At 37.9% G+C, this 26,062-nt stretch overlaps 2 protein-coding genes across 3 annotated transcripts in view; one reads left to right on the forward strand and one right to left on the reverse strand.

The window, feature by feature from the left end:
• The window catches only part of LGR5 (leucine rich repeat containing G protein-coupled receptor 5), a 120,075-nt gene extending 101,939 nt beyond the window's left edge, over positions 1-18,136 (forward strand). The window contains exons 9-18 of one of the 2 annotated variants that reach the window (XM_079142405.1): positions 369-440; positions 720-788; positions 887-958; positions 4,465-4,530; positions 5,440-5,511; positions 10,177-10,248; positions 11,086-11,211; positions 12,216-12,361; positions 13,961-14,044; positions 15,386-18,136. In XM_079142405.1, the coding sequence (XP_078998531.1) occupies positions 369-440; positions 720-788; positions 887-958; positions 4,465-4,530; positions 5,440-5,511; positions 10,177-10,248; positions 11,086-11,211; positions 12,216-12,361; positions 13,961-14,044; positions 15,386-16,473 (1,867 nt within the window). In that variant the 3' untranslated portion in view covers positions 16,474-18,136. The remainder of the gene's footprint in view (positions 1-368; positions 441-719; positions 789-886; positions 959-4,464; positions 4,531-5,439; positions 5,512-10,176; positions 10,249-11,085; positions 11,212-12,215; positions 12,362-13,960; positions 14,045-15,385) is intronic. The other variant, XM_079142406.1, reaches the window with a different exon arrangement.
• Positions 18,137-24,034: 5,898 nt separating this feature from the next.
• LOC306661486 (transmembrane protein 14C-like) lies at positions 24,035-25,447 on the reverse strand. The gene has a single exon (XM_079140485.1). It carries the CDS (start codon positions 24,728-24,730, stop codon positions 24,389-24,391), a length of 342 nt encoding a protein of 113 aa, XP_078996611.1. The 5' UTR covers positions 24,731-25,447; the 3' UTR covers positions 24,035-24,388.
• Positions 25,448-26,062: the final 615 nt, after the last annotated feature.

Raw genomic sequence — 26,062 nt, forward strand, 5'->3', positions numbered from 1 at the left:
AATGATACAATTATAAACACCTTGAGTTACCTTTTTGCCACTCAAATGTTTGTGCCACACAGATGTTGGAGGCTGAGAAAGTTTTTAAGAACAATTATGGTCAGTTCACTTGCTTTTTTTGCTTAATAATTATCATTCATAGTTGTCTTGCTGTCAAAAATTTTAAATTTGATATAATATAGATTTCTTACCAAAAGTCTTACAATATAGGTCAAAACACTGTTGAGGCTTTCCTAGAGTCAAGTAATCAGGAATGTTATATAATATAGTGAAATTAAAATTATATAAATAGAGTTACTTGTTGAAATTTCAAACAGATACTCATTTCAAACAGATATTCTGAGACATTGGTGTTTGCATTATTTCAGACATTTCTATGACAACCCCATCCAATTTGTTGGGAGATCTGCTTTTCAACATTTGCCTGAACTAAGAACACTGTAAGCGTCTGTTTCTCTCTGTGATTTTTACTGTTGTTGTTTTGGTTTGGTTTTGGTTTTGGTTGTATAGTACTGGGCTTGAATCCAGGGCCTAATGCATGCCAAGCAGGTCCCCTACCACTGATCTCTATTCCCAGCCCCCACTACTTGTTTCTCCCCTGTCTCCAGGGATTTCTGTGAAGATCAAATAAATATTATAGGTTGAAGTGCTTTGAAAATGGCAATAAGAACACCCCTAATCCTCTCCCACTAACACTTATATATTCTTCCTCCTTCTAGGACTTTGAATGGTGCCTCCCAAATAACTGAATTTCCTGATTTAACTGGAACTGCCAACCTGGAGAGTCTGTAAGTACTTGAGTAGACTCCTAACTTCGGCCAGAATCAAAACATGTCACTGTGTGATACGTGAATGAAAGAATTATGTCTGGTTTGTGTTTTAACAGGACTTTAACTGGAGCACAGATCTCATCTCTTCCTCAAACCGTCTGTGATCAGTTACCTAATCTCCAAGTGCTGTACGTATCAAAGAGGTGATAACATTGTATAAATAGACAACTTCCATTTAGGAGAAAATGGTAGACATTATTTTAATAATCCTTTAAAAAGGGAGAAAGTTATTTCCTTGCAGGTCTCCAGGAGGTCAGTCCTCCTCTATTGTCTACTTTGGTCCAGGCTTTCTACCATAACCCTGGTAACCATGGCCTTGTGACCTGTTTCCAAGTGCTAACCGTCATCCACTAGAGTTCCAGTTGGCACATGTTTCCTTTCAGAAAAAGAATATGAACAAGCCAAAATAACTTCATTTCCTCTTCTAAAGATTTTGCAGAGCAGAACAAAATAACATACTGGATCACCAACCCAAGTTGAATACCAAAATAAGAAATTGAGTTTTTGAGCTGGCACAAACCTTGGTAAAGCTAACCAAACATTCTTCTGGAGTAGTTGTGGGTGCCATGTTCTAAGGTTTCACCTGATCATTAAGCAACTTGCTTATGTTATTCTATTGATTTGGGACTTTTCCCCCTTCCTTTCCCATGTTTTATTAAAAGTGAGTTATAGGGATTTGAAAAGCCTAGTTTTAACCCTCTACTTTCAGTCTTCTCCCTCCGCACCCCCTCAACTCTACTCCCTTCCTCCTAAGTATTGTCTGGGCTTAATGAAGGGGCCCTTGGTCCCTTGCCATGGCTCTACTCTCACATAGTAGACACCCATCATGGATAAATGCCTATAATTTCACTACAGGCTTTACTTAGTACCCAAATGCCAACCAGCACTATATATGCCAGGTAGAAGAATGGGAATATCTGCCACATGATTCTGCCTTCTCTCATCCCCAGGTTGCCCTGTCACTGTGAAACATACCAGGTACCCCCACCCAAAAGACCCTACCATAGTAAATCTTTTGCCATATTTGTAACATATAAGCTTCTTTTCTTGCCAATAAGATTTTACAGAAGTCAGCAGGATTTCTGAGCATTGTGATTTGAAGTTTCCTCTTTCGTGTAAGTGCCAGGTTTGCAGACAAAAGGTGTGATCTAGTCTGCCTCAAAGAGAGCTGGTTGCTGTGCTAAAGATACTGTCTCTGTTTTCTTGGTAAAAACCTGTAAAACCTCTGTCTAACCTAAGACTATGGGACAAAGAATAACTGTTGAGTTCCGACCCACTGGGCATAAAGTTCAAAGAATTTCCAGACTCGGGATCCAGAGATTTTTAGGCATTAGCCCCTCTGGACTGCTGCAGCTTAAATAAACCTGCTTCCTAAAAATGTATTGGGTATCCAGCCTCATCTGTCCCTCAACCGTAGTCACCCGTTATTCAGTGATATGGTGTACAGTAACACCACGTGGCAGGCTTGAAATCAGTCATTCACGTCTGAAGAAAGGGAGATAGAGCAAGTCTCCCTTCTTTACCCCATGCTGCCTCATGAGGTGTAGTTCCAGATGAGAAAACTGAGAATTAAGAATGTTAAACACATTTGTCAAAGTCACATTGCAAGAAAGTAACAGAGTTTGAATTGAAATACAGTCAGTTTGAATAACTAGGAGAACTTTCTTTCCAGCAAGTAGCAGAAATTTGGGAGGCCATCTTAGAATTCTTCTTATGAAACCCTGAATAAATATAATTATCACCATTTCTTGAGGAATCTGGCTCAATTACCTGATTCATATTTCACATAATGTAACTGAAAGGAAGGGAGCCGGTGTGTAAATTGCATCTGTTTCCTCTGTGTCGTATAGTGGATGGTAAACTGCTCAGGTCCAGAATGGTAGGAATGAAGGCCAACTGGCATTCAGAGCATAGACTCCCAAACCTATTTTTCTGAAATATTTTTGAAAGACCCCAAAGAATCCAAATACATTAACAACAATATCTTATTTTTAAAACACTTCAGCTTGTAATGTCTTTTGCCCTTCATGACACCCCTGCAAGATGAGCAAGGCAGGTGTCTTCCCATTTAAGGAGAGAACTGAGAAAGATACCAGTGCTTCTCAACCAAGTTGAATGAATAGAAGTTGAGACTAGAACCAGGTCCATGGCCTAAATACAGGATCTTTATGCACTTGAAAGTCTGTCTGAGACAGCCCCTCCTTTGGTTGAGGAAATTTCACTATACATGTGTTATGTTGCCCCCAAGTTCCTTCACCCTCTTTGAAATTGCTTGACTCACCATTCAGGCTATGTGTGACTTTCCCCACCTACTAGCTGGTAATCTTAGGTAAGTCATTTCAGACTGTATGTGGATAATCATAGTGTCTCCTTCATAAACTGGTCACAGGATTAAATTAGATAATTCAAGTAAAGCTATAAACCTGGTGCCTTTATATAAAAAATGCTTGATCAATGTTAGCTATGAAAACTATTAAGTAGAAGGTAGACAGAGGCGATTCTAAGTCTTTATATAGAAGATTTTATGTACCTTCTACTAAGATGTACACAAGATAGGCTTAACCCCATTTGCAGCCTGTACCGGTGAGTGAACCAAATTATCATCATCTTTGATAATACGTGTATTTATTTTAATACATTCACTATTTTTCAAGAAAATATATACTATATTGGTAATCAGGTATATTTTTGCACAGATGTGGAATTTTTTGTTGGTGTGGTTGTTTGGGATTTTGGGGGAGTATTTTTCAAACTTCTAGTATGAATTACAAATTTGCATCTGCAAATAGCTTTATTCAAACTACTTATGTATAATAACTGAATTCCATTCCTATCTAAATCCCATTTCCTCAAAAAAATGTAAGATAAAGTGATCAACTATAAGAACAGAATAATTTTAAAGTATCTAGAAAGCAGCATGAATTTTTCAGTTGCTTAGTGGTGATCTGGTATTAAGAATTAGAATCAGGCATGGAAATGTGTTACCTGATTAGCCAATAACTTTTAAAACATGAGAGGTTTTTAAAATATATCTCTGTTACTTTATCTACCAGCTTTCTCTCTTTTTTTTAACTTTCTGCAAATTACCATGACTTGTTTTAGATTAGCTATATTATACTATAAATATATCCAGATGTTTTTGTTATTCTGTAATTTGTTGCGTTTGGGCTGAAGACTTTCTTAGATTTCCATCCCCAACCTATAGTGATTGATTTCAAAGTTAGTGCTATGTTTTGAATTGTTGGGTTTTGTTTTTAAGTTCATTAAAGAACCAACAATGATTTCTCTTAGCTACAGAGATACAGAGGCTCTTAGAGACAGATTATTTAATTTGTACTAATTTCAGTAAGAAAATGACTAGAACATTGTAGATCATCACTAATGACATAAATAAATACAGTAAGTAAATTATTTAAATCAATTAAAGAATTACAATATTTATATTTCAGTAAACATTGGAATCCATTGTTTAATCCAATAATGCCTATGACTACCTGCTGCCTGGCAGGGCTGTGGAAACTTCTAGAGTCGGCCTTCGGGGGGGATATAACATCTTGGAGGGAAAAGGAGAGAGAAGCTGTTTCCTTACAATTAATGTGTTAAGATTTAACTTTTCACACCTTCTGTTTTTCAGAGATCTGTCTTACAACCTGTTAGAAGATTTACCCAGTTTTTCAGTCTGCCAAAAACTTCAGAAAATGTAAGTCTATGAGAGTCTCTAAGTCACCTGACCAAAAAACAAGAACCCAAACTCAGGTTTATCCTGTGGCTAACTGGCAAGACACAAGATGCTTCTTCTTATACACACAAAGTGTGATCCCGTCAGCACCTAGACTACTGGGAAAATGACCATAATACTTTATGATGCTTTGTATTATAATATCAACACAGTGTTCAATGTGCATCTGCTCTCCCCTCCCCAACTCTGTGAAATAATGAACTGAGGTTGTCTGAGTTTTGGAATTTTTCTTCTTCTACAAGTAGAACCAAATGTATACATCAAATGACTTGTATTGTTATTTTTAATATGGAGGGACTTGGGTTTGTTTCATAACTACCATCTTTAGAGATTCCATATTTGTCATATTTGAAGTGGCATAGATGCTAGTTACACATGAAACATTTTGACATTCCTCTCTTAAAATTATGTCTCCTACAAAGCATCAGCCTATGGCTTTATAATCAGACCTCACTTTCACCAAAACAATATTAACCATCTACTTTTCACACTTCAGTTTTCTCTAACAGCCTTGGGGTGATTAAGACAGAAAAATAAAGCAAATCTATCTTTCTAAAAACAAAAAAGGGTAAAGATTTGACATTCCTGAAGACTTTCAAAGAGCGCAAGAAAAACTCTGAAGGCAGGGCCAGGAGAGGCATCCTCAAGTGTTTTGAATGATGATGACATGTTTGGAATATGGTTTTATATCTTCCCAAGGGACTCAGAAGCTTTGAAAGACAGCAACTTTTTTAAGTGCATAAATTGTAATATTGTTTTTTAAACAAACAAACACAGTTACTTCATTGTCACAGGTAATCTCTCTGTAAAACTTTGTGATCTTTGAAACCTATAACTTTGAAATCAATCCTTGGAATTCTGTCATTTCAGTGACTTCCGACATAATGAAATCTATGAAATTAAAGTTGACACTTTTCAGCAATTGCTTGGCCTCCGATCTCTGTGAGTACCACCTCGGCCCAGCACCTGCCACAACACAGAGCACTTTCCTTCTCTTTAGGGCCTTTCCCTAATATTTTCTTTTCACTCCATATTCACATTGTTGGGCCTTGGTCATGTATTTGCTATGAAAAGGCAAATATTTTGCTTTTGATAATTTCAAGGAATAAATTCAAAAGTAGTAAGTTTGCAGTTCTGCTCTCTACTAGTCAGCAGACATGCAAATCTGATGAAAAGATAAGGGACCAAGTTGTTGAAAAGCCCATATACAATGTGCTTCTGTTCCACAGCCTAGAATTGGCAGTTGGCATACAAAAAGGGGATGATCATACAATTCTTCTTGCCTGCTTTTCTTTCCTAGTTTAAGGCTTTGTATGTCTCAAAGTGCTTAAGAATCACCTGGGGGTGATAGTGAAAAATGCAGACCTTAGGTCCTCACCTGCCTCATGAGTTAGAATCTCTGAAGTGTGGCCTGGGCATCTGCATTTTATCAAGCTCCTTAAGGTTAGAGCAAAAAATGTTTCCATTACTCAAGAAATATAACTTACAATTATTTAATTCCATTTGATGATTGAAAACATTGCATATTTTTAAAATTAAGAAATGGTATTAAATTATTTAAATTTTAATTTTAAAAAAAGAAAAACGTTTTATAAAATGATAGTTAATTTTTTTCTGTACTGAAATTGAATTTAACAAGACTTTTGATGAATGGTGATGATATTGTAATGTTTAGAATGAAGTATGTCTGTTAAAAACCTTTTCTTTCACCGACTTCTAAAGTGTTTCTTAACATTTAAGCAACTCTACCTTTGGTAAAATACTTCCACATCTTAGAAAACATTTTAAATTTACCTCATTTATTCACTTTCTTCTGTCTCCCTGCCCCACAAAAAACTTCTGTGTGTTGCCCTTTTCTTACTTTTGCACTAAGTCTACTTGTGTAAGTTATTTTACTTCCTAAAAATATATATAATATAAAATATAACATAAAAATATAAATAAATAAATAAATATATATATATATATATACATATATGCATTATCTACTTTCATTACCTGTCTTATTCAGCAGGTTTGAGTTGTGGCTCTTTTCAAAAGTCAGTTCTACTTTAACAGGCCGATCTCTAAAGATACCAGAAGAATGTCACACAGACTCTGAAGGCTAAATGCGAGTCCCCCTGAATTCCTCCTTTCCTTAGACCTCACACCCCACCACTCCCTAACTCTGCCAACTTCAATTCCTTCTCTCCACTCTTCCACCACAGGCCTGTAGTGATGCACCAGGATCTCCATCCTCCTCCTCCTCCTGTTGGCCTCCACACATTCATTCTCCAAAGAGATGTGAAAGCAATCTTTCTTACGTAGAAGTCCACAACTTCCCTGCTTTCTACGCCTTCTAGCCATTCCCCTACTGTCTTCAAGATCAAGACTCAATTTTCCACCTCTCTTCAAAATCTGATTCCAAACTCCTGGTTTCACCACATCTCTCTCCCTCACATTCCTAGTCCTGTTACATGGGTTGCTGTGTCTCCCCTTCCCATTGCCTGTTGGATTCCTCCCCACCCTTGACTTGACCCCTTGCCCATTCCATGAGAACAATGGTCTATCTTTGAGCCCTCTCCATTCTGATGCACTTTGCACATTCTCTACTATAGGACTTAACATTGGCATTGTCATCAGGTGAACTATGCCCCACCTAAAACAAGAGCTTTTTTGTCTTCTTTCCATGGAGTTTAGTGCAGTGGCTCTCTCATTTATTTACTTAAGAATTCAAACATGAGCAAAAGATCATGAACTCTAGAGCCAGTGTACTTGAGATTGAATCCAGCTCCTGAGATTACTTTGTGGCTTTAGGAAACTGACTTGCCACGTATATCTCCACTTCCTCATCAGTAATACAGGGATAATAGTAGTATCTACCTTTTAGAGGTGTCGAAGGTTATAAGATAGTACATGTAAAAATCTCACAACTGTACCAGCACACAGTAAGTATGTAATGGTATTGTTATTATTAGAATAAGTGTATGGCATTTTAGAGTATATCAGTGAAGATCCTGGCAGGAAACAAAATTCTGTCGCCAATGGTTCAAACAAAGGATCACTTACATGGGTGCAGCAGTGAGCAAGCAAGGGTTTAGGTATGCAGAAACCAGCAACATTATCAAGACCAGGGCTAAAGAGATCCTGGGAGAAAATGGTGTTTCCAGAGCAAGAAAGAGATTGAGCATGGAGAGGGATGCAGTGACTGAGAACCTATGTAGATGTCATCAAAGATAAGATTCCGGGCTGGGGAGATAGCTCAGTCAGTAGAGTGTGTGCCTTGTAAGCACAAGGCCCTGGGTTCAATCCCCAGCACCACCCCCAACAAAAAAAAGATAAGCTTCCAAAACAGGGAGAGAGCAGACCACAAGTGCCCTGACCTGACCTCTGTCCTCTGGGGTCTCCATTAGAAACCAAACAGAATAGGACAGGGGTGTGGGAAATGATGCCTTTAGGGCTGCTGCAGAGATTTCAGCATGTGCAAATGGGACAGGAAGTACCATTCTTTGAACATCTAAATTTTTACTTCTATACTTAAAACCCAGTCAAATCACTATAATGCCCCATGGCAGGATCAGCTTACTGTGAAGCTCCCCAGGATGCCCATGTTCTTAATTCTGCCAAAGAGACTTTAACAGATGATGTTACTTACTCACCTCAGTGGCTGCACATTCCTGGAGCAGCTCAGTAGAAGACGGGCTTCTTGCTCCTTGACCAGGAGCCCCATTGCCATTTGTATCTTTCCCACCCGCCATGCTTCTTAGCTGCCATCTTCTGTTCTGAGATCAGTGCAAAGACTTCTGATTTCCTCCGAAAAAGGAGGAAAGGCCCCTAACGAACCTTTCAAATAAGAATATAAATATTCTAATTAAAGGGATACAAATAGGAAAAGAAGAACTCAAGCTATCACTATTTGCAGATGACATGATTCTACATTTAGAGGATCCAAAAAACTCCACCAGAAAACTTCTAGACCTCATAAATGAATTCAGTAAAACAGCAGGTTATAAAATCAAGACCCATAAATCTAAAGCATTTTTATTCATAAGCGATGAAATAGCTAAAGGGAAATGAGGAAAACAACTCCATTCACAATAGCCTCAAAAAAATAAAATACTTGGGAATCAATCTAACCAAAGAGGTGAAAGATCTCTACAATGAAAACTGCAGAATATTAAAGAAAGAAAATGAAGAAGGCCTTAGAAGATGGAAAGATCTCCCATGTTCTTGGATAGGCATAATTAATATTATCAAAATGACCATACTTCCAAAAGCACTATACAGATTTAACACAGTTCCAATTGAAATACTAGTGACATTTCTCATAGAAATAGAGAAAGCAATCATGAAATTCATCTGGAAGAACAAAAGACCCAGGATAGCCAAAGCAATTCCAGGCAGGAAGAGTGAAGCAGTAGGTATCACAATACTAGACCTTAAACTGTACTATAGAGCAATAGTAACAAAAATAACACGGTATTATCACCAAAATAGACAGGTAGACCAATGGCACAGGATAGAAGACACAGAGACATACCCACATAAGTACAGTTATCTCCTACTAGACAAAGTTGCCAGAAACTTACAATGAAGAAAAGAATGTGAATATTCTGATATTACACTCACTCAGGGTAACTCAGGGGCCCAGTGTCATAAACATCTTCACCTGAGGAAATTTGTCTTGGATCTTTCAATTTTCTCAAATGCCTATATTTGAGTTACCCTTATTTTTAAACTTTAAAAATAAAAATCTTAAATTCATAGTCCTTTTTAAAATATAGAAGTTCATATCTCTAATGACTTATAGATGTTTAGACAAAGATATTATTTCAGCTAAATTGTCTACATTTCATTCCGTATATGGCAAGCGAATTTTATTGTCCCATAAAATATAGTTTTTCTTTGCTACCAAGGAATTTTAAGACAAACATAAGTTTGCCCCTATTTTATTCATATCCTAGGTAAGAATTTTCTTATCAGAAGTTGGACATGGTGGCAATCATTTGTAATCCCAGCCTAATTGAGAGGTTGGGGCAGGAGGATCCAAGTTCCAGGCCAGCAGTAGCAAGTTTGCCTAGATTGTATGAGGCCCTGAGTTTGATCCCCAGTACAACAGGAAAAAAAATATATATATATCAGTATTCTTTCCTGGAAATTTTCTTCAAAGCATCTTTTTGTTTATTTCAGGGTCTGACATATATGGGCGATATGCACAAATTTTAACTTGAGTTTTATTACTTATCCAGGGACATTTTATAATTTAAAATTTACTTGCTCGTAAGAAGACTCTTAGAAGTTTTTCTCTTCCTATCTCCTACCCCCACTCATTTTAGAAAAGCCCAAATAAAATTTTATAGCCATATTAAAGGCAAGAAGAGAATAAAAACCTAAACTATCTACCTGAATGACTTGGTCTTGATTGCTTTAAACAAAGTTGATTTGAAGTTCTCTCTTTAGTCATTTTATACTACCAATGTCTTCATCTGAAGGACAGTTTGATGAGCTAATTGTTCTTGGTCTCAATAGAAATTAAATTTTGATAGAGGACTGAATACATATGGTAAAACCTCACATGTTCTTTATATATATGTGTAATCTTCTCTTTTGTCCTTTTTTGAAAAACAGAAATTTAGCTTGGAATAAAATCGCCCTTATTCACCCCAATGCATTTTCTACTTTGCCATCACTAATAAAGCTGTGAGTATTTCATTACTTGTTTGTGGCATGTCTTTTAATAATTGGGGACCATCTAGATAATAAAAAAAAAAAAAAAAGTTGATTTTGCTGAAGACACAATGCACAGACTGCCTGTCCTCTGTGTTCTCCACCTTGAGCTGTGGTCACAGTCAGGGAGGAGCTCCTCTGCTCCTCCAGGGCCATATGGGCCTTAAGTGGATAATTGAGATCTGAGTGACAGCTGGTTCTGATTATTCAGGTGAAGTCCATTTTTGCTGACTAATCAGGTGGAACGGAAAAATATGTCAATTCAGTTCTGAAGGGCTTCCTTTCTTATTGTTTGCCATTTGACTAATGGAAAACCTTCCTGTCCACCCCCCTCTTATTTTTTTCTCCTCTTCTTTCCATCTCTTGATCCTTCCTCTTCCTTTTTCTTACCTAATAGAGAAATAAGAATTGGTCAGAACTTAGGACAAGAAGGAAGGGAATAAATCCCCGACATATTTTATCTTTCATTCCTATCAATTTTCAAATAAACATAACACCTTCCCCTTGATTTTAGATGTCTCCATTTTGGCAAAATGGAACCAAATGTAGAATAATTTGGTTGCAATTAAAATTGTTCCCCCTGTAATTCCGATTACAAATATTACAAGTAGAAAAGTTGTCAAGAGCTAAAACCAAAATGGTTACTTTTACCATTAAGAGTAAGGACTCAAAAAAAAAAAAAAAAAAGACTAAAGGATGCTGCTTAGAAGTTTTTATTGAGCAGTTTAATCATCTTTAAGGTTGCTTTTTTAACCCAAACATTTTATGCTAACACAAACTAAAAGCCAATTGTCGTTTGATGTTTTGCAGGGACCTATCGTCCAACCTCCTGTCGTCTTTTCCTGTAACTGGGTTACATGGTTTAACTCACTTAAAATTAACAGGAAATCATGCCTTACAGACCTTGATATCATCTGAAAACTTTCCAGAACTCAAGTGAGTTTGTCATTAAAACTAATAAGATACGTTTGTAGTCATGTGAAATAATAAACATGTTATAGTGGTTTTCTAAATTTATGAGGTCATGAGACACTTTTGAATTGCATTTCATGCCCTCAAGTCCCCCGCCCCTGGACATGGTTAGGACAAGCCCTGAAGTGGGATGAGGGCAACCTTCTCAAAGATGCCTCCCAGAGTTACAAAGTTCATGGAAAGAGTTTGAAAACCATTGATCCATGGGACATAAACTAGGACATATAATTAAAGAACATTATAACATTATGGTACTCTGTTTATAGATTTTAATTGATCTAGCTTGTGTTTATGTTATAATAAAATGTGCTAAATGAATACTTGTTTGGGGAAGTAGTGTTATGCTTATTAGCAATAAAGAAGTATCTTGAAAGATTTTATATATATATATATATATATATATACACACACATATACATATATGTTTTAAACACAATACTTTTTAATATACTTTCAATATCATTAAAGTAATATAACCCAAAAGTTAATTTGTAAAATGGAAGAGAGAGAAAAAATCTAAAAGTGCCCCTCCAAACACTTTTGTTTTTTCTTTCTAAACTTTGTTTCATTTATTTTTAGTGATTAGAATCAAAATGTGCATAGACATTTATGTCATGTCTTAGTTATTTAACTCATGTTACATCATAACATTACCATAATTTTCCTATCATTTTTAAATCCTTTTATTATGGAAATTTTCTATCACGTGAGTGATGGAAGTTGACTCACACAGTTTCAGCAATTACCAACATTTTGTGGTGATAATTTTTAGTAACTCCATTATTGTTATAAGTAGCACTGTAATGAACATCTTTATGCACATACCTTACATTCAGATTATTTATTTAGGCTAAAATCCAAGAGTAGAATTGTTGGATAGGAAAAGACAAACACTTCATTTGATGACCCATCTTTCAAGCTGTGTTTTTTTTTTGTTTTGTTTTGTTTTTTGTCTCGTGCTTCTAAAGGATTATAGAAATGCCTTATGCTTACCAGTGTTGCGCATTTGGAATGTGTGAGAACATCTATAAAATCCCCAGTCAGTGGAATAAAGGTGACAACAGCAGTGCGGACGACCTTCATAGGAAAGATGCTGGGATGGTTCTGGTTCAAGGTAAATCCTGCTGTGTCAACAGTGATGAAATTGTGACTGGAAAAGTCTAGAAAAGTCATCAAACAGATCATCTGAACTCAGACCAGTCCTTATGTAAACAACCCAGCAAGCTAAGAATCAAGCCCCCTTTAGAAACACTTGCAGAGAAAGAGAAAACTCCCTTGGGATTTATTCTAAAAGTTCATCTGTTCTGTTGGTGAATTCTTAACATTTATATTTATGGTTAGATCCTCCTTATCATGCATTGTCCTAAGGGGTCATCACTGACATCAGTATTTCCATAAACTTTGAGAAGGGTACCATCCATCCCTGTGGGAAATTTTTTCAAGCATGCTGCTGAAACTTTTTCTCCAGAAGACAAAATCTATTTTTATTCTTGTGGCCTGGGGTGATTCCTTTGTATTTCAACAGAAGGGCTTAAGAATTCAGCTTCTTATCCAACTAATTCTAAATCATTCTCCCTGCCCACCCCCCACACAGGTATCTGTCAGGAAGGTGGAGTGAGATAATGTCTGTGAGGCCCTTGGCTCTCCTTGAAGGAAGACGTTACTTAGACAGACAGCAATGCACCTCAACCACACCTGTGGCGATGAGGAGGTGCCTCAGGCAGCACCCTATCCTTTCCCTGCCAACCCTGCGAGTTTGCACAGAGTTTGAACAAATGGACCGCTCATTCTTTAGCCCCTAATGATTTGTTGTTTCCAAAGCAAGTGTGATTCAGTCTGTTTTAGGATTACCTTAACATTTCTCCCTGTGTGCGTATTGACTTAATGAGCTGATATCTTGGCCTCTGGCACTTTTTTTTTTTTTTTTTTTTTTTCTGTTTCTGGGCATAGCATGTGTCTTGCTCTGGTTCTTATTTTTGTTTTTGCTCTTTTTGCCTCATCCATTCTAATTACTACTACCTTCTACTAGGCACTGTGCTAGACCCTGGAGGTCCACAATAAACTAGAGAGATAAGGTCCTTCATTGAGATTGTTTTCAAGAGCAGCGATGCTACACCCTGAGCCCCCTATTAGAATCACACAGAAGCTTTTTAAAAATACTGGTGCCCAAGTCCCACACAAGACCAAATCCACAGATTTAGGAAAGTGTATTAGATTGTGAATCTCCTATTTCATAAATAGCTAAACCATGCACCAAGTAGTTACTTTTATTTGTTCTCTGTTACACAGAATCTCCCAGGAAGACTGAAACTTACTGTCCCTGATTCTCCCTCTTGTGCTCAGAAAACACAGCCCAGAACATCTGCACTGTGGCTGAATGGAGAGGTCCATAGTCTTTCTCTAATTTAGGTTAGTAAGAATTGAGGCCATCAAGACCTCCAGGGAACAAGAACAGAATGAGAGTGCTTATATGTTATAACCCAAAGTCAGGGATCACTCTCCCTCACCCCGGGAACACTGTCATAAGAGCTTGAGTAGAACCCAACTTTTGATAGACTTGCAAGAAAGCTAAAGCCCAGGGAAAGGCAGGTTGTCTTGCCTTCACTTCCCTTTGTGACAGATCGTGTCTGGAGGGTGACACAAGATTCTCTTCCCTGGAATTTGGTCCCTTGAAAAGAGACAGAACTAATCATTCCAGGTCTTCTTCCTGCAGATGAGCATGACCTGGAAGATTTCCTGCTGGATTTTGAGGAAGACCTGAAAGCCCTTCATTCAGTACAATGTTCACCTTCCCCAGGTGAGAGGCATCAAAACTGCCCAGCTATAGTATCCACTATTGATTCTGATGCCATCAACACTGTGGCTACACTTCAGAACCAAAATCCAGTCCACCTTGTGGCTCATCAGTGTCCCTCCTGGCGGATGAGGTGTAAAATACTACTAAGTGTTCATTCCCTGGAAGTGTTCTCCATTGACAAATGGAATTTTTGTGGGGAAGTTATGATTCAGGTCATAGAAACTAAAGAACCAAGCATATAATTAGAGGTACATGTTATTCTTAAACCAATGTAGCCTTTTAGCCTGAAATGGCTTGTTTTATATAATTGCTGACTTTTTTTTTTAAGTGATTAACTCTTCTCTTACATAAGTAACTTGGTGAAAGCAAATAATAGCTTTTATAAATAAGTTGTGTTGGTTTTTTAAAAATAATTCACTAAATTGTCCTGTTTCCTGAAATAGATGAGCCAGTTGAAAAAAGACAACTGGCAATGGTTAACATTTTATTTTCAACAATTAGATTGTGTCTGTTCCCTGTGTTTGTCAGCTTTCTATAACAAAATACCTGAGATAATCAACTTAATAAGGAAAAATGTTTATTTTGACTCATAGTTTCAGGCCATGGTTGCTTGGCCATATTGCTTTGAGTCTTTTGCAGCACAGTATATCATGGCAAGAGCACATGGAGAAGGAAGCTGCTCATCTCATGGTGGAAAGGAAGCAAAGAGACAGGAAGAATAGGGGCCAGGGTCCAAATATTCCTTTCAAGAGCATTCCCCCAGTGACCTAACTTCGTTCTACTGGGTTTCACCTCCTAAAGGTTCCACCATCTCCCAACAGGGCCATGAACTGGAGACCAAACCCTCACTACAAAGGCCTTTGGGGACCATTCAAGATCCAAACTATAGCATTAAACAACAAATGTCAATCTAGAACTAAGATGAGATTTTCATGAAATGTGTATTCACACTCCCCCATACTTGATATCCTAATGTTATGAAGTATGTCCCTAGGATTCTCATTTTCCTCCTATGGAACCTTATTGAAGCATTATGAAAAACATGAGGATAGGGTATCTAGCTTTTCACCTGGATCCAACACTGCCGTATTTTGGAGACCTTTAATCAAATGACTGAAGGTCCCATTTTCATTCCATGTGTGCATGAGTACCTGGTGCGACCAGTCAGGGCTGCAGAAACTCCAAGGTGATCCCAACAGTGGTTTGATAAAGTAGAGCATGCCATACGGTACTCTAGGTTATGATGGCTGTTACTGACCTCTAAGAGAAACAAAAGGACAATTTGGCAAGAGTTGTCAACCCTAACTTGAAACACGGCCTTTTTCTTCTTTGAACTTTCAGGCCCCTTCAAGCCCTGTGAGCACCTGTTCGGTAGCTGGCTGATCAGAATCGGAGTGTGGACCATAGCAGTTTTGGCCATTTCTTGCAACGCCTTGGTGATTTCAACAGTGTTCAGATTCCCTCTGTACATTTCCTCCATAAAACTGTTGATTGGGGTCATTGCAGTGATGAACATGCTCATGGGTGTCTACAGCACTGTGTTGGCCACCGTAGATGCATTCACTTTTGGCAGCTTTGCACAGCATGGTGCATGGTGGGAGAATGGGGTTGGTTGTCAAGTCATTGGATTTTTGTCCATTTTTGCTTCAGAATCATCTGTCTTCCTGCTTACTCTGGCAGCCCTGGAGCGTGGGTTCTCTGTGAAGTGTTCTGCAAAATTTGAGATGAAAACTCCTTTTTCTAGCCTGAAAGCAATTATTTTGCTCTGTGCCCTGATGGCCTTGATCATCGCCACAGTTCCCCTGCTGGGTGGCAGTGAGTACAGTGCCTCCCCGCTCTGCCTGCCCCTGCCCTTTGGGGAGCCCACCACCACTGGCTACATGGTGGCTCTCGTCTTGCTCAACTCCCTTTGCTTCCTCATAATGACCATCGCCTACACCAAGCTCTACTGCAACTTGGAGAAGGGAGACCTGGAGAATATCTGGGACTGTTCCATGGTGAAACACATTGCTCTGTTACTCTTCACCAACTGTATCCTTTACTGCCCCGTGGCTTTCTTATCCTTCTCCTCTTTGCTAAACCTCACATTTATCAGTCCTGAAGTAATTAAGTTTATCCTTCTAGTGATTGTCCCACTTCCTGCATGTCTCAATCCCCTTCTCTACATCCTCTTCAATCCCCACTTTAAGGAGGATCTGGGGAGCTTGGGAAAGCAAACTCACCCCTGGACAAGATCAAAACACCCAAGCCTGATATCTATTAACTCAGATGATGTTGAGAAACAATCCTGTGACTCAACCCAAGCCTTAGTAACCTTCGCCAGCGCCAGCATAGCCTACGACCTGCCTTCCAATTCTGTGTCATCGCCAGCTTATACAGTGACCGAAAGCTGTCATCTTTCATCTGTGGCATTTGTCCCATGTCTCTAATTAATAAGTAAGAAAAATTTTTTTTCAAAAGTTAGAAACTTGAAAATGTGAGATTGAGGACATCAGAGCAGTAGCTAAGAAGAGCTGAGTTGAAACTAGGTTTAAAAACCAAATAAGGGCTGAAGTTGTGGCTCAGTGGTAGAGCACTTGCTTAGCACGTGTGAGGCACTGGGTTTGATTCTCAGCACCACATATAAATAAATGAATAAAATAAAGGTCTATAAAAAATTAAAAACAAAAACAAAAGCCTCTCAGTGTGAAAAAGCTGATACCCATTGATACTTGAGAGTGAAATATGAGTCTAAATACTACTTGTATGTTGTTTAGCTAAGAGATAAATCAATCACATTATTGAAATTGACCCAGATCAAAAAAGAAAATTGAAATGTTCTTCAGTAAGAGTCTCCATAATTTTAATTGCATTCTCTTTAAACTCACCAAGGTGAGTTCAACTGGGAAGACTCACTTGCTTATAAAATGGGTTTATTTAAACCCCAAAATTTCTTGAAAGATATTTGAAAGCATTGGGAATGTGGAGGTTTGGAATAGCCTATATTACTTATAAAAAACTCTGGCCCACGAGATTTCATTTTAAGGACTACATGGAGATGCTTTAGTCTGCTTTCAGAGATGATCCTTCCCACTCATCAGTCTTTGGAAAACGAAAGGCAGTATTAACTCATCCACAGTTGCATTACTTTTACAAATACTGGGTTTTACAAATCAGCACTCTGGGGTTTCACCCTTTATGGAATAAAACTGGTTACAAATATTTTGAAAGGCAAATTAATTGAAATTCTTAAATCACTCCTGAGGCAATCATGAACAGGTGAAATTTGTCTTGTCTCATTCACTTTTAAGTACTTGGTGTCCAAAGCTCAGAAAGGAAGTCCATTGTCAGCAATGGACATACCTACAAAAGATAGCAAGCAATATGGGATTATTTTTAAATTTCTGATTGAGTGCACATTTTTTGCAAAAGATTTTATCATTGATTCAAATGGATGTGCCCCTTAAGATAATAATCAAAAGCATACATAACAAAAATTAAGTCCACCCATAAAACCTCTCACATATGTATCTCTAGTCCCTTTAGCTACAATGTTGGAAAATCCCTTGGACTCAACAGAGACTTGGTAATATTTTATCTTGTTTATTTACCTTGGTTTTAGCTACATTATCTCTGGATCAACCACTTGATGTGAGGAACATTATTCCTCTGCTTATTCTATATTAATACATGTGATAGATATTATAAGAGACAAATTATTAAATATGAAGTCAAAGGATTAATTCTTAACTTCTGTTATCCTACATTAGCTTCATTACACCCAAACCAAAAAGATAGTAGGTAGATTTATTTTTATATAAGCATGTTTATTTTGATCAGATGTTTTAAATTGGAATTTAAATAAATACATTTATGAGATGTTTTATAAGATGTGTAAATATAGAACTGTATTTATTACAGTAAAGATTCAGTTACATTAAAGACCATGATAATAAACCATGTACAGTGGCATAGACTTCCATATATATTCTCTGTCAATTTACTTCAAATTCATCAACTGTGTAATATATGTAAATATATAATACTTGTAAATAGATTCCTAATTTGCTTTTCTATTGGACACAAAATAAATTTGTAATAAAATGTGTGACTATAAAATAAAATATCTTCATGTCTATTTACTGAACCTATAGGGAGATATACAGTCTCCTAATTTTTCAATTTGGGGTGTTAAGTACATTTGCTATTTACACTCTCATACTTTAAATATATTTGACATTTTAAGAAATAAATCTTTCATAAGAACAAACCAAAATATTTTTGCTAATTCCTGGATTGGTAAGTCATTTTGTCATGACATCAGTAAAGTGTATTGTCCCTACTGATGATCTGGATTTTATAGTCAGAACTTACACTGGTCCCAAACATTTTTTGCAATCTAAGAAAAAAACACACACACACAATTAGAAAGAAATGCATGAATAATAAATCAATCTTAAAATATTCAACATGGACATGAGTTTCCTATAAATTCTTCCTTTAATGCAAACATATATCATGACCATGTCAAGGTCAAAACAATAGGACATGTGATTCTCAGGGTACAAAGAAATCCACTGCTCCCAGTAAGTTTCCAAAAACATAAGAAATGAAATTATTTTCCTAGACACCTTGTGCCAGACCCTTTCAACTTCAGTAGTGATTGCTGCTCTCCCTGTCTGGATTGCCAAATGAAACAAGAGTTCTGGTAGCAGGCCCAGCAAGATCCCCAAGGTGGCTTGACACTGTGTCCCGTCCATCCACCAGACTTAACCATGATTTTAGCCTAAACCTAGTTAACGGTTAAACTTAGTTAATGAGCTCTTACTGTACAGTACATGCTTGGACTTCAGGTAAACCAAGGATTCACTCTTCTTAATCTCACTCCTCAGCCCAGACAGCAGAAAACACTAGAGAGCAAGGTATCTTAGTCTTTCTTCTCAACATACTTGTTTTTTGGCATCCAAAGTTAAGAACAAGTCCTGGCAACCCCCTCCTGTCTCTCCTGCTCCTGCTCAGGAAAACACAAGTCAGTAATGTAATTAAGAGAAGGAAGAGGAGAAGAAACATTTGTATTCACTCTATTTTCTTTAAAAATAAATCCACAAGCTTTATTACCTTATTAGCAAAACAGTAGTTGAAATACACCTCACACAAAACACTATTACATGTCTGAAAATAGCTTTCCACTACACAATACAGCATGCATTGAAATTACATCTACAAATAAATCTACAGTGAGGGAGAGAAAAATATGTCATAGAGATAGACTGAACTACAGTAAAAGCAATGTAACAAATCAAAAGAACATAAAGGCCATGATCTAAACTAGAGTAAGTGGTTAACAAGTTTCAAACATGGATTCATTCATTCAACAAATATTGTGTGCGGTGCTGTAGGCACTGTGGATAACAAAACAAAGCCTAGAATTTGCATTCAGTGGAGTGGAGGTCAGTAACAAGATCATGTCCAGCAATTTCTGATAAAAACGTGTGAAAGAACAGAAGTTAATTCAAACAGCATGAGGGAGCCAGGCACGGTGGTGCACGCCTGTGATCCCAGCATCTCTGGAGGCTGAGGCAGAGGATCACAAGTTCCAGACCAGTCTGGGCAATTTAGTGAGACCCCCATCTCAAAAAATAAAAAGGGCTTGGGATGTAGCTCAGTGGTAGAGCACCCCTGAGTTCAATTCCCACTGTCCAAATAAAAAACCAGACAAATAACATGAAGGGAATAATAGGCATGCTAGTTTTATGTGGAGCTCAAAAAAATTCTCTCTGGAAAGATACCTTTTATACTGATTTTATTTTTAAAATATTTGTCTTTGATTTTGCATTCAACCAGTTACATCAAGAAAACTCATCATTTTTAGTTCCTCTGTTCTTATGTCACCTGTAACAAACTATTTTGAATGACATCGTAATAGAAAAATATATGAGCTGGCTGTTACTGCACGTAATTCTTTTTCTCAACTGTTCCTGAAAGGAAAAATCATTCTTATATGAAATGGAAAACATCTTTTCATTTAGATTTGACCCAAAATAGAAAAACAAGGTAATAGTAAAGGAAATAAAATTAGCAATACCCTTTTCATTTAGAACCAGAAGAGCTCTGACATCTGAAAAAATAATGATGTCCTGCTTCTTTTGTTAATCTTACAATTACATTTAGCTCAGGGGCCCATTAGCCAGCACGAGAATGTCTTAGATAAATAGATGGATCTCCCTGTGACCATATTTGTTCCACTCAGGTTCTTCAGCATTTGGAAATTTTATTTTATGGTTAAACTCTGCAGATATAAGAGATGATCGCTCTCTAGGCCACTGAACACTGCTTATTTTCTCTGTCAGGCTCACCGGCTTTAAAATACTGTTAGGATGGGATAGCTTTTCTTTGCAAGAGAAATGGCTAGTATGTTACCACACCTCATTTCCTCCTTATGAATGTTTCCAAAGGGGTTAAACAGAGAGGCTGGGGATGTAGGTCAGTGGTAGAGCACTTGCCTAGCCCATACAAGGCCCTGAGTTCCATTCCCAGCACCGCAAAATTAAATAAATAAAACGAAGATACTGAACTCAGATTCTACACTGACTCATTCACCTCAAATACAAATTTCAGCAAGTCTGACTCCTGTCAGGTGGATGATAAAACTTTAGCTTGTTTGGATGCAGAAACTGTTCAGAAACATGTGTTGAGTTGGAGACGCACAACAGAATACAAATGATACTGGGTAGGGAAATGATATCCATCTAAAAATAGTCAAAGAACATGGAGCTTCACCTGGAGAAAAAATAAGACTAAAGGAAAACATTTTAGATATTTGAGTAATTGAAATTTAGTAAGGGCTTTCCAAAGTATGAACTCATAGCTTGGTCAAATAGTAAAATGGTTAAACCCAGCTGCCAAATAGACCTGGGTTCAAGTATTAGTTCTATTACTCTCTGTGTTAACTTTGGGTAAAGTATTTAATTTTTTCAGCCTCAAATTTCTCCTCAGTAAAATGGGAATAAACCACCAACTTTAATGGGTTGGGAATATTAATAATTCCATGTAAATATCTCAGCATAGTATCTGCAAAGTAGCAAATATTCAATAAGAGGTTACTGTCTTTCCCCACTTCCCAACACTGCTATAGAATGAGCAAAGCAGGCTTTATCAGGTGAAAAGGCAAAGGGAAAAGTGAATTTCTAAGGTCAAAGATGAGGAACTAATACTAAAACAGGTTCTATTTACTAGCACCTGAAAACCAATCATAGAGCAAGTCAGCTCCACGGATTTCAGAGAATAAGAGCCAACTGGTGAACAATTTAGGGAGACCAAATTAAGCTTACCTGTGGAATATTCATTCAGCAGGTGTCTTGGATACTACTACATCAAGTGAAAAGCTAGATTGAATATCAGTTGACTTCCCAGTTCCCAATATTCTAGATGAATTCTTGCTACCCTTCTCCAAAGAAATGTCAGACTTGAGAAATTGCTGCAGAAGGCAGAGACTTTAAATCTGCATTCTAAACCTGGAGAGCATAGTTCTGTTTCATGAGGGGGTGAGCAGTTGGTCCCCCCAGTCTGGTGAAGAATAAAGACCTGGGATTTAAACTCACTTAGATATCTCAGTAGAGTACCAGGCAAGCTCCTTCATTTTTCTAATTCTTGACTAATGCTGATGTTTTCCCTCAAACTACTAATGAAATATCAACTCTGTCACAACAGGTTACAGCAAGGTTGAAGTCTGTTCATTCTGCTCTGTCTCTCCCCAGGTAGGGGGAACAGCTAAAAGTCAAGTAAGTCAGTGTCATATCTCAAAATCACAGAAATACCAACACTAACAGGCAATAAATAGAAAAGTTGCTTCACAATCAATCGGTTTTTCTCTTCAGCTGTGCAAAGTCCTTATCTGTCTATCTCTCCATTTTCTGCCTGCCTTTCTTCTTCTTTCCCTTCTTTTTTGATCCCAGATTATAAATATTAGAATACTTAAGTGAAATATTCCATAACTGTGGCTAGTTAAGCTCTTTTGATCATAAGGAAGGAAGGAAAATAGAATGTTAGTTGGAGGACACCTGTGGCAATAAAGAAAAAAAGATGGAAATCTCTTAGGTAGTCAGGGGTAACAGAAGTGGGGCCTCAGGAACATAGCATGGGGCCATAGCATGAAACAGAAGGTTTCAACCCAGCCCCAGAATAGAGTATTCTTCTTATCCCTGGATATGGTTTGTTCCCACCAAAATTTCTCTTAAAATTTAATTGTCAATGGAATGGTCTTCAAAGGTGGTGAGAGCTTTAAGAAGTGATTAAATTGTTGAGAGGAATTAATGTCTTTCTTGAGGGAATGGGCTCCTATCACAAGAACCATGTGTAATAACAAGTTCGGCTTTGTTAGTTTTCTCTTGTCCTTCTACACATGCCCATTTGTCCTTCCACTGTCCACCATGAATTGAAGCAGTGCAAGACCGTCACTGGCACCATGTCTTGGTCATCCTAGTCTCCAGAACTATAAACCAAAATAAAATTTTCCTTGGAAATTACCCAGTCTCAGGCATTTTGTTATAGCAATAGAAAATGAACTAAGTCTAGAACTAAGCTAGAAATGGGGCACTACTAAAACAATATCTGAAAATGTGAAATCAATTGTAGAATTGGGTAGAAAAGAGCAGAAGGGTTTGAAGGAGCAGGCTAGAAAAACTAGAAAGAGAGATTCTGGTGAGGGCTTTAGAAGACAAAACGATGAGGGAAAAATCTGGAACCTCTAAGAAATTACTGAAGCAGTTATGACCAGAATGCTGATAGAAATATGAATAGAAAAGGCCATACCCACAAAGTCTCAGGTGAAAATGAGAAAAGTCTTATTGGGAAACAAAGCAAGTTGCAAAGAACTTGAGTGTATTGTGTCCATACCCTAGAACTTTGTAGAAGGCAGAACTTCAAAGCAATGAACTAGAATTTCTGGTGGAAGAAGTTTCTAAGCAAAATATAGAAGGAGCTTTAGGGTTACTTTCAATTACATATACTAAGATATGGAGAAACAGGATGATTTCAAGACAATTTATAATTAAAAGGACCAGAGTATAAAAATTTAAAGAGTAAAAATCTGAAAAACGATGCACGAGTGAGGTCAAGCAAGGTTTGTTTTTCAATATTTTTAATCAGTGCATTATAGTCATACCTAATGGTGGAATTTATTATTACACATCATACATGCACACAATATTAAAATAGCAACTATTCGTTAAAGAGATTAACACAGATAGAAGGGAGTAAGGTTCTATTCATCAGTATAATGGAAAAAAGACCCAGAGGAGTTTCCAAAGTCTTTGAGGCTGCTCCTCTCATTACAGGTTCAGAAGCCTAGGAGAGTAGAATTTTTCCAAGGGACATAACCAAGTCACTGTACAGGCTCACAAGTTGCCCCAGTTGTGGCTCAGACTACTACTCTGATGCATGCAACAGAAAGCCTTCATGGTGTCCATGTTCATACACTGTTAATTACATAGTTTATAGAATGCACAGGCTTTATGGGCAAAGCTTCTTCTGCCTAGATTTCAAAGAATGTATCAAACTTCCTGGGAGGCAGAAAACTGCCACACACAGACCCACCGCAGAGAATTTCTATTGGATTGCCTACTAGAGCTGTGGAAGATGGACTGTGACTGAGACCCCAGAATGGGGGAGCAACCAGCAATGTGCAATGCCTGCCTGGGACAGCTGCAGGTACCAGCACTCAACTCCAACCTGAGACTGCTGCAGCATGAATGAAGTCCCAGAGACAGAGCTGACTGATGTTTGGGGGTCCCAAGCTCCAATGTGTCTAGGAGGTGCATGGCACATGGAGAGAAAAATTATTCTCCCACTTTAAAACAAAATGTCCACTATCTTTGGTTTTGGACTTGTTTGGAGCCCATCACCACTTTCTTTTTTATAGCTCCTTTTTTTATTTATAGTAAAATTTATTTTCACTAATATCTCATTTCACGTAATCTCAATGTAGGTCTGCGCTGCAAAATGAAAAAAGAACATACCTCTGAAATCGCATTGCCAGACCTTTTCCACACTGTTCTTTGAAGTAGGAAATAGGACTTAGGACCCCCAGTGTTGATGCCTAACGCTTTACCCCCTGGTTTCATCACTGACACAGAACTGAAGCACGCAAGGGATCCAATAAGCTCTTGTGCTATATCCTTGCCACCTCTGAAGGGCTGTGACAGTAATGCCTAATTTCCCCCCAATTAATTCTGTGTTGTTTTCGTTTGGTTTTTGAGGTAAAATGTCAGTGTGTAACTGTGCTGCACTTCTTTCCCATAACATACTGAGAACAGTGGAAGTCTGGAGATCTCTAATTCTTCATGAGTCTGGGCTGGGATGGGACCGCTATGGTTGGGGTCTATTCAATATACTTATTCCAAGTTTGGCAACCATCAGCAAACTGGCCTCTGCAATTAAACTCGCAGACACAAACTTTCCAGAATGGTAGAATCTCATTCCCATGATGCCAGTCAAGGTTCCAGAATTAACTAGGAAAACCCAAATGGTCCTGGGATCCTGAGATAGCTCATAAGCACCCAGGCCTGCTAAATTCCCAAAGAAGAGGTAGGTTGCCAGGGACAGCACACTACCTGCTTTTGCATAGCCAATGATTCCACCAGTAGCAACCAGTGCTGCGTAGCCAAAGCCAAAATAACATAAAGGCACCATTGGGCCTGTGTTCTGCATTGCTCTCCCACTGCGATCAAGAAGAGTCTACACCAGGCCTGTACCTGTGAACCAAGGACCCAGCAGCTCTAGCGAAGGTCTGGCAGTGGGAAGAGGCACACAAGCCACAGGACGAGCAACAAAGGTGTGAATCAAGGTCTAGAATGTCATGGAACTCACTCGGCCTTTTTTAGATCTCTTTTCGAATGGCAAGGTCTACGCTATGCCTTTCCCACCATTATAGACTGGAAGTAGAACACCTGCTCTTATTTCACAGTACCACAGCTGAGAATAATTTTCTTCTCACCTATTTTTGATCCAGATGAGACTTTGGACTTCTGAACCAGTGTTGGACTGAGTTGAGACTTTGGAATTATTGGGATGGAGTGAGAGTATTTTGTATGTGAAAGAGACATGAAGTTTGGGGGACTAGCAGTAGAATGCTATGGTTTGGATATGGTTTGTCTCCACCAAAACTCAATTCAAAATTTAATTGCCAATATAATGATATTAAGAGTGGTGAGAACTTTAAGAGGTGATTATGTTGTTGAGAGGAATTAATGTTTTTCTCACAGGCATGGGCTTATTATTGGGAGAGTGGGTTGTTATAAAAATGAACTAAGGGGGCTGGGATTGTGGCTCAGTGGTAGAGCACTTGCCTCCCACAAGTGAGGCACTGGGTTCGATTCTCATCACCACATAAAAATAAATAAATAAAATAAAGATATTCTGTACATCTACAACTAAAAAATATTTTTTAAAAAATGAACTCAGCTTCTGCAGATTGCTCTTGCTCTCCTCCACATATACCCACTTGCCCTTTCACTTTCCATCATGAGATAAAGAAGCACAAGACCCTCACTGACATGATGCTCTTTCACTTCCCTGCCTCCAGAACTGTGAGACAAACATCTTTTCTTTTAAATTTATCCAGTCTCAGGTATTTTCTTATAGCAACAGAGAGCAGACTAAGACATCTTAAATTTATGGATCTTTCACCAATATGGTGACACAGTTTGTCTTTGCTTCAAACGCTTCTGTTGATACCAACTGATCATCTCTATTCTATAATTTTTATCTGTAGCTTAGCTTTGTTTATTTTACTTGTACCTATTCATTACTTCAGTACATTCACCCACAGGGTTTCCTCTCAAAACATTTTCTTTTTTTTATTTTATTTTAATTAAAAAACATAAATTTACATAGGGCAATGTTGTTTGATTCATTGTTATTTTTTTCCCTTCCCCCCCACCCCTCCCACCCCTCTTTTACCTCTACACAGTCCTTCCTTCCTCCATTCTTACCACCCTCCTTATACCTAACCCTAAACCTAACCCTAACACTAACACTTCC

The sequence above is a fragment of the Sciurus vulgaris genome (genome assembly GCF_902686455.1).
Source record: "Sciurus vulgaris genome assembly, chromosome: 5".
In the NCBI taxonomy this organism is placed as follows: domain Eukaryota; kingdom Metazoa; phylum Chordata; class Mammalia; order Rodentia; family Sciuridae; genus Sciurus; species Sciurus vulgaris.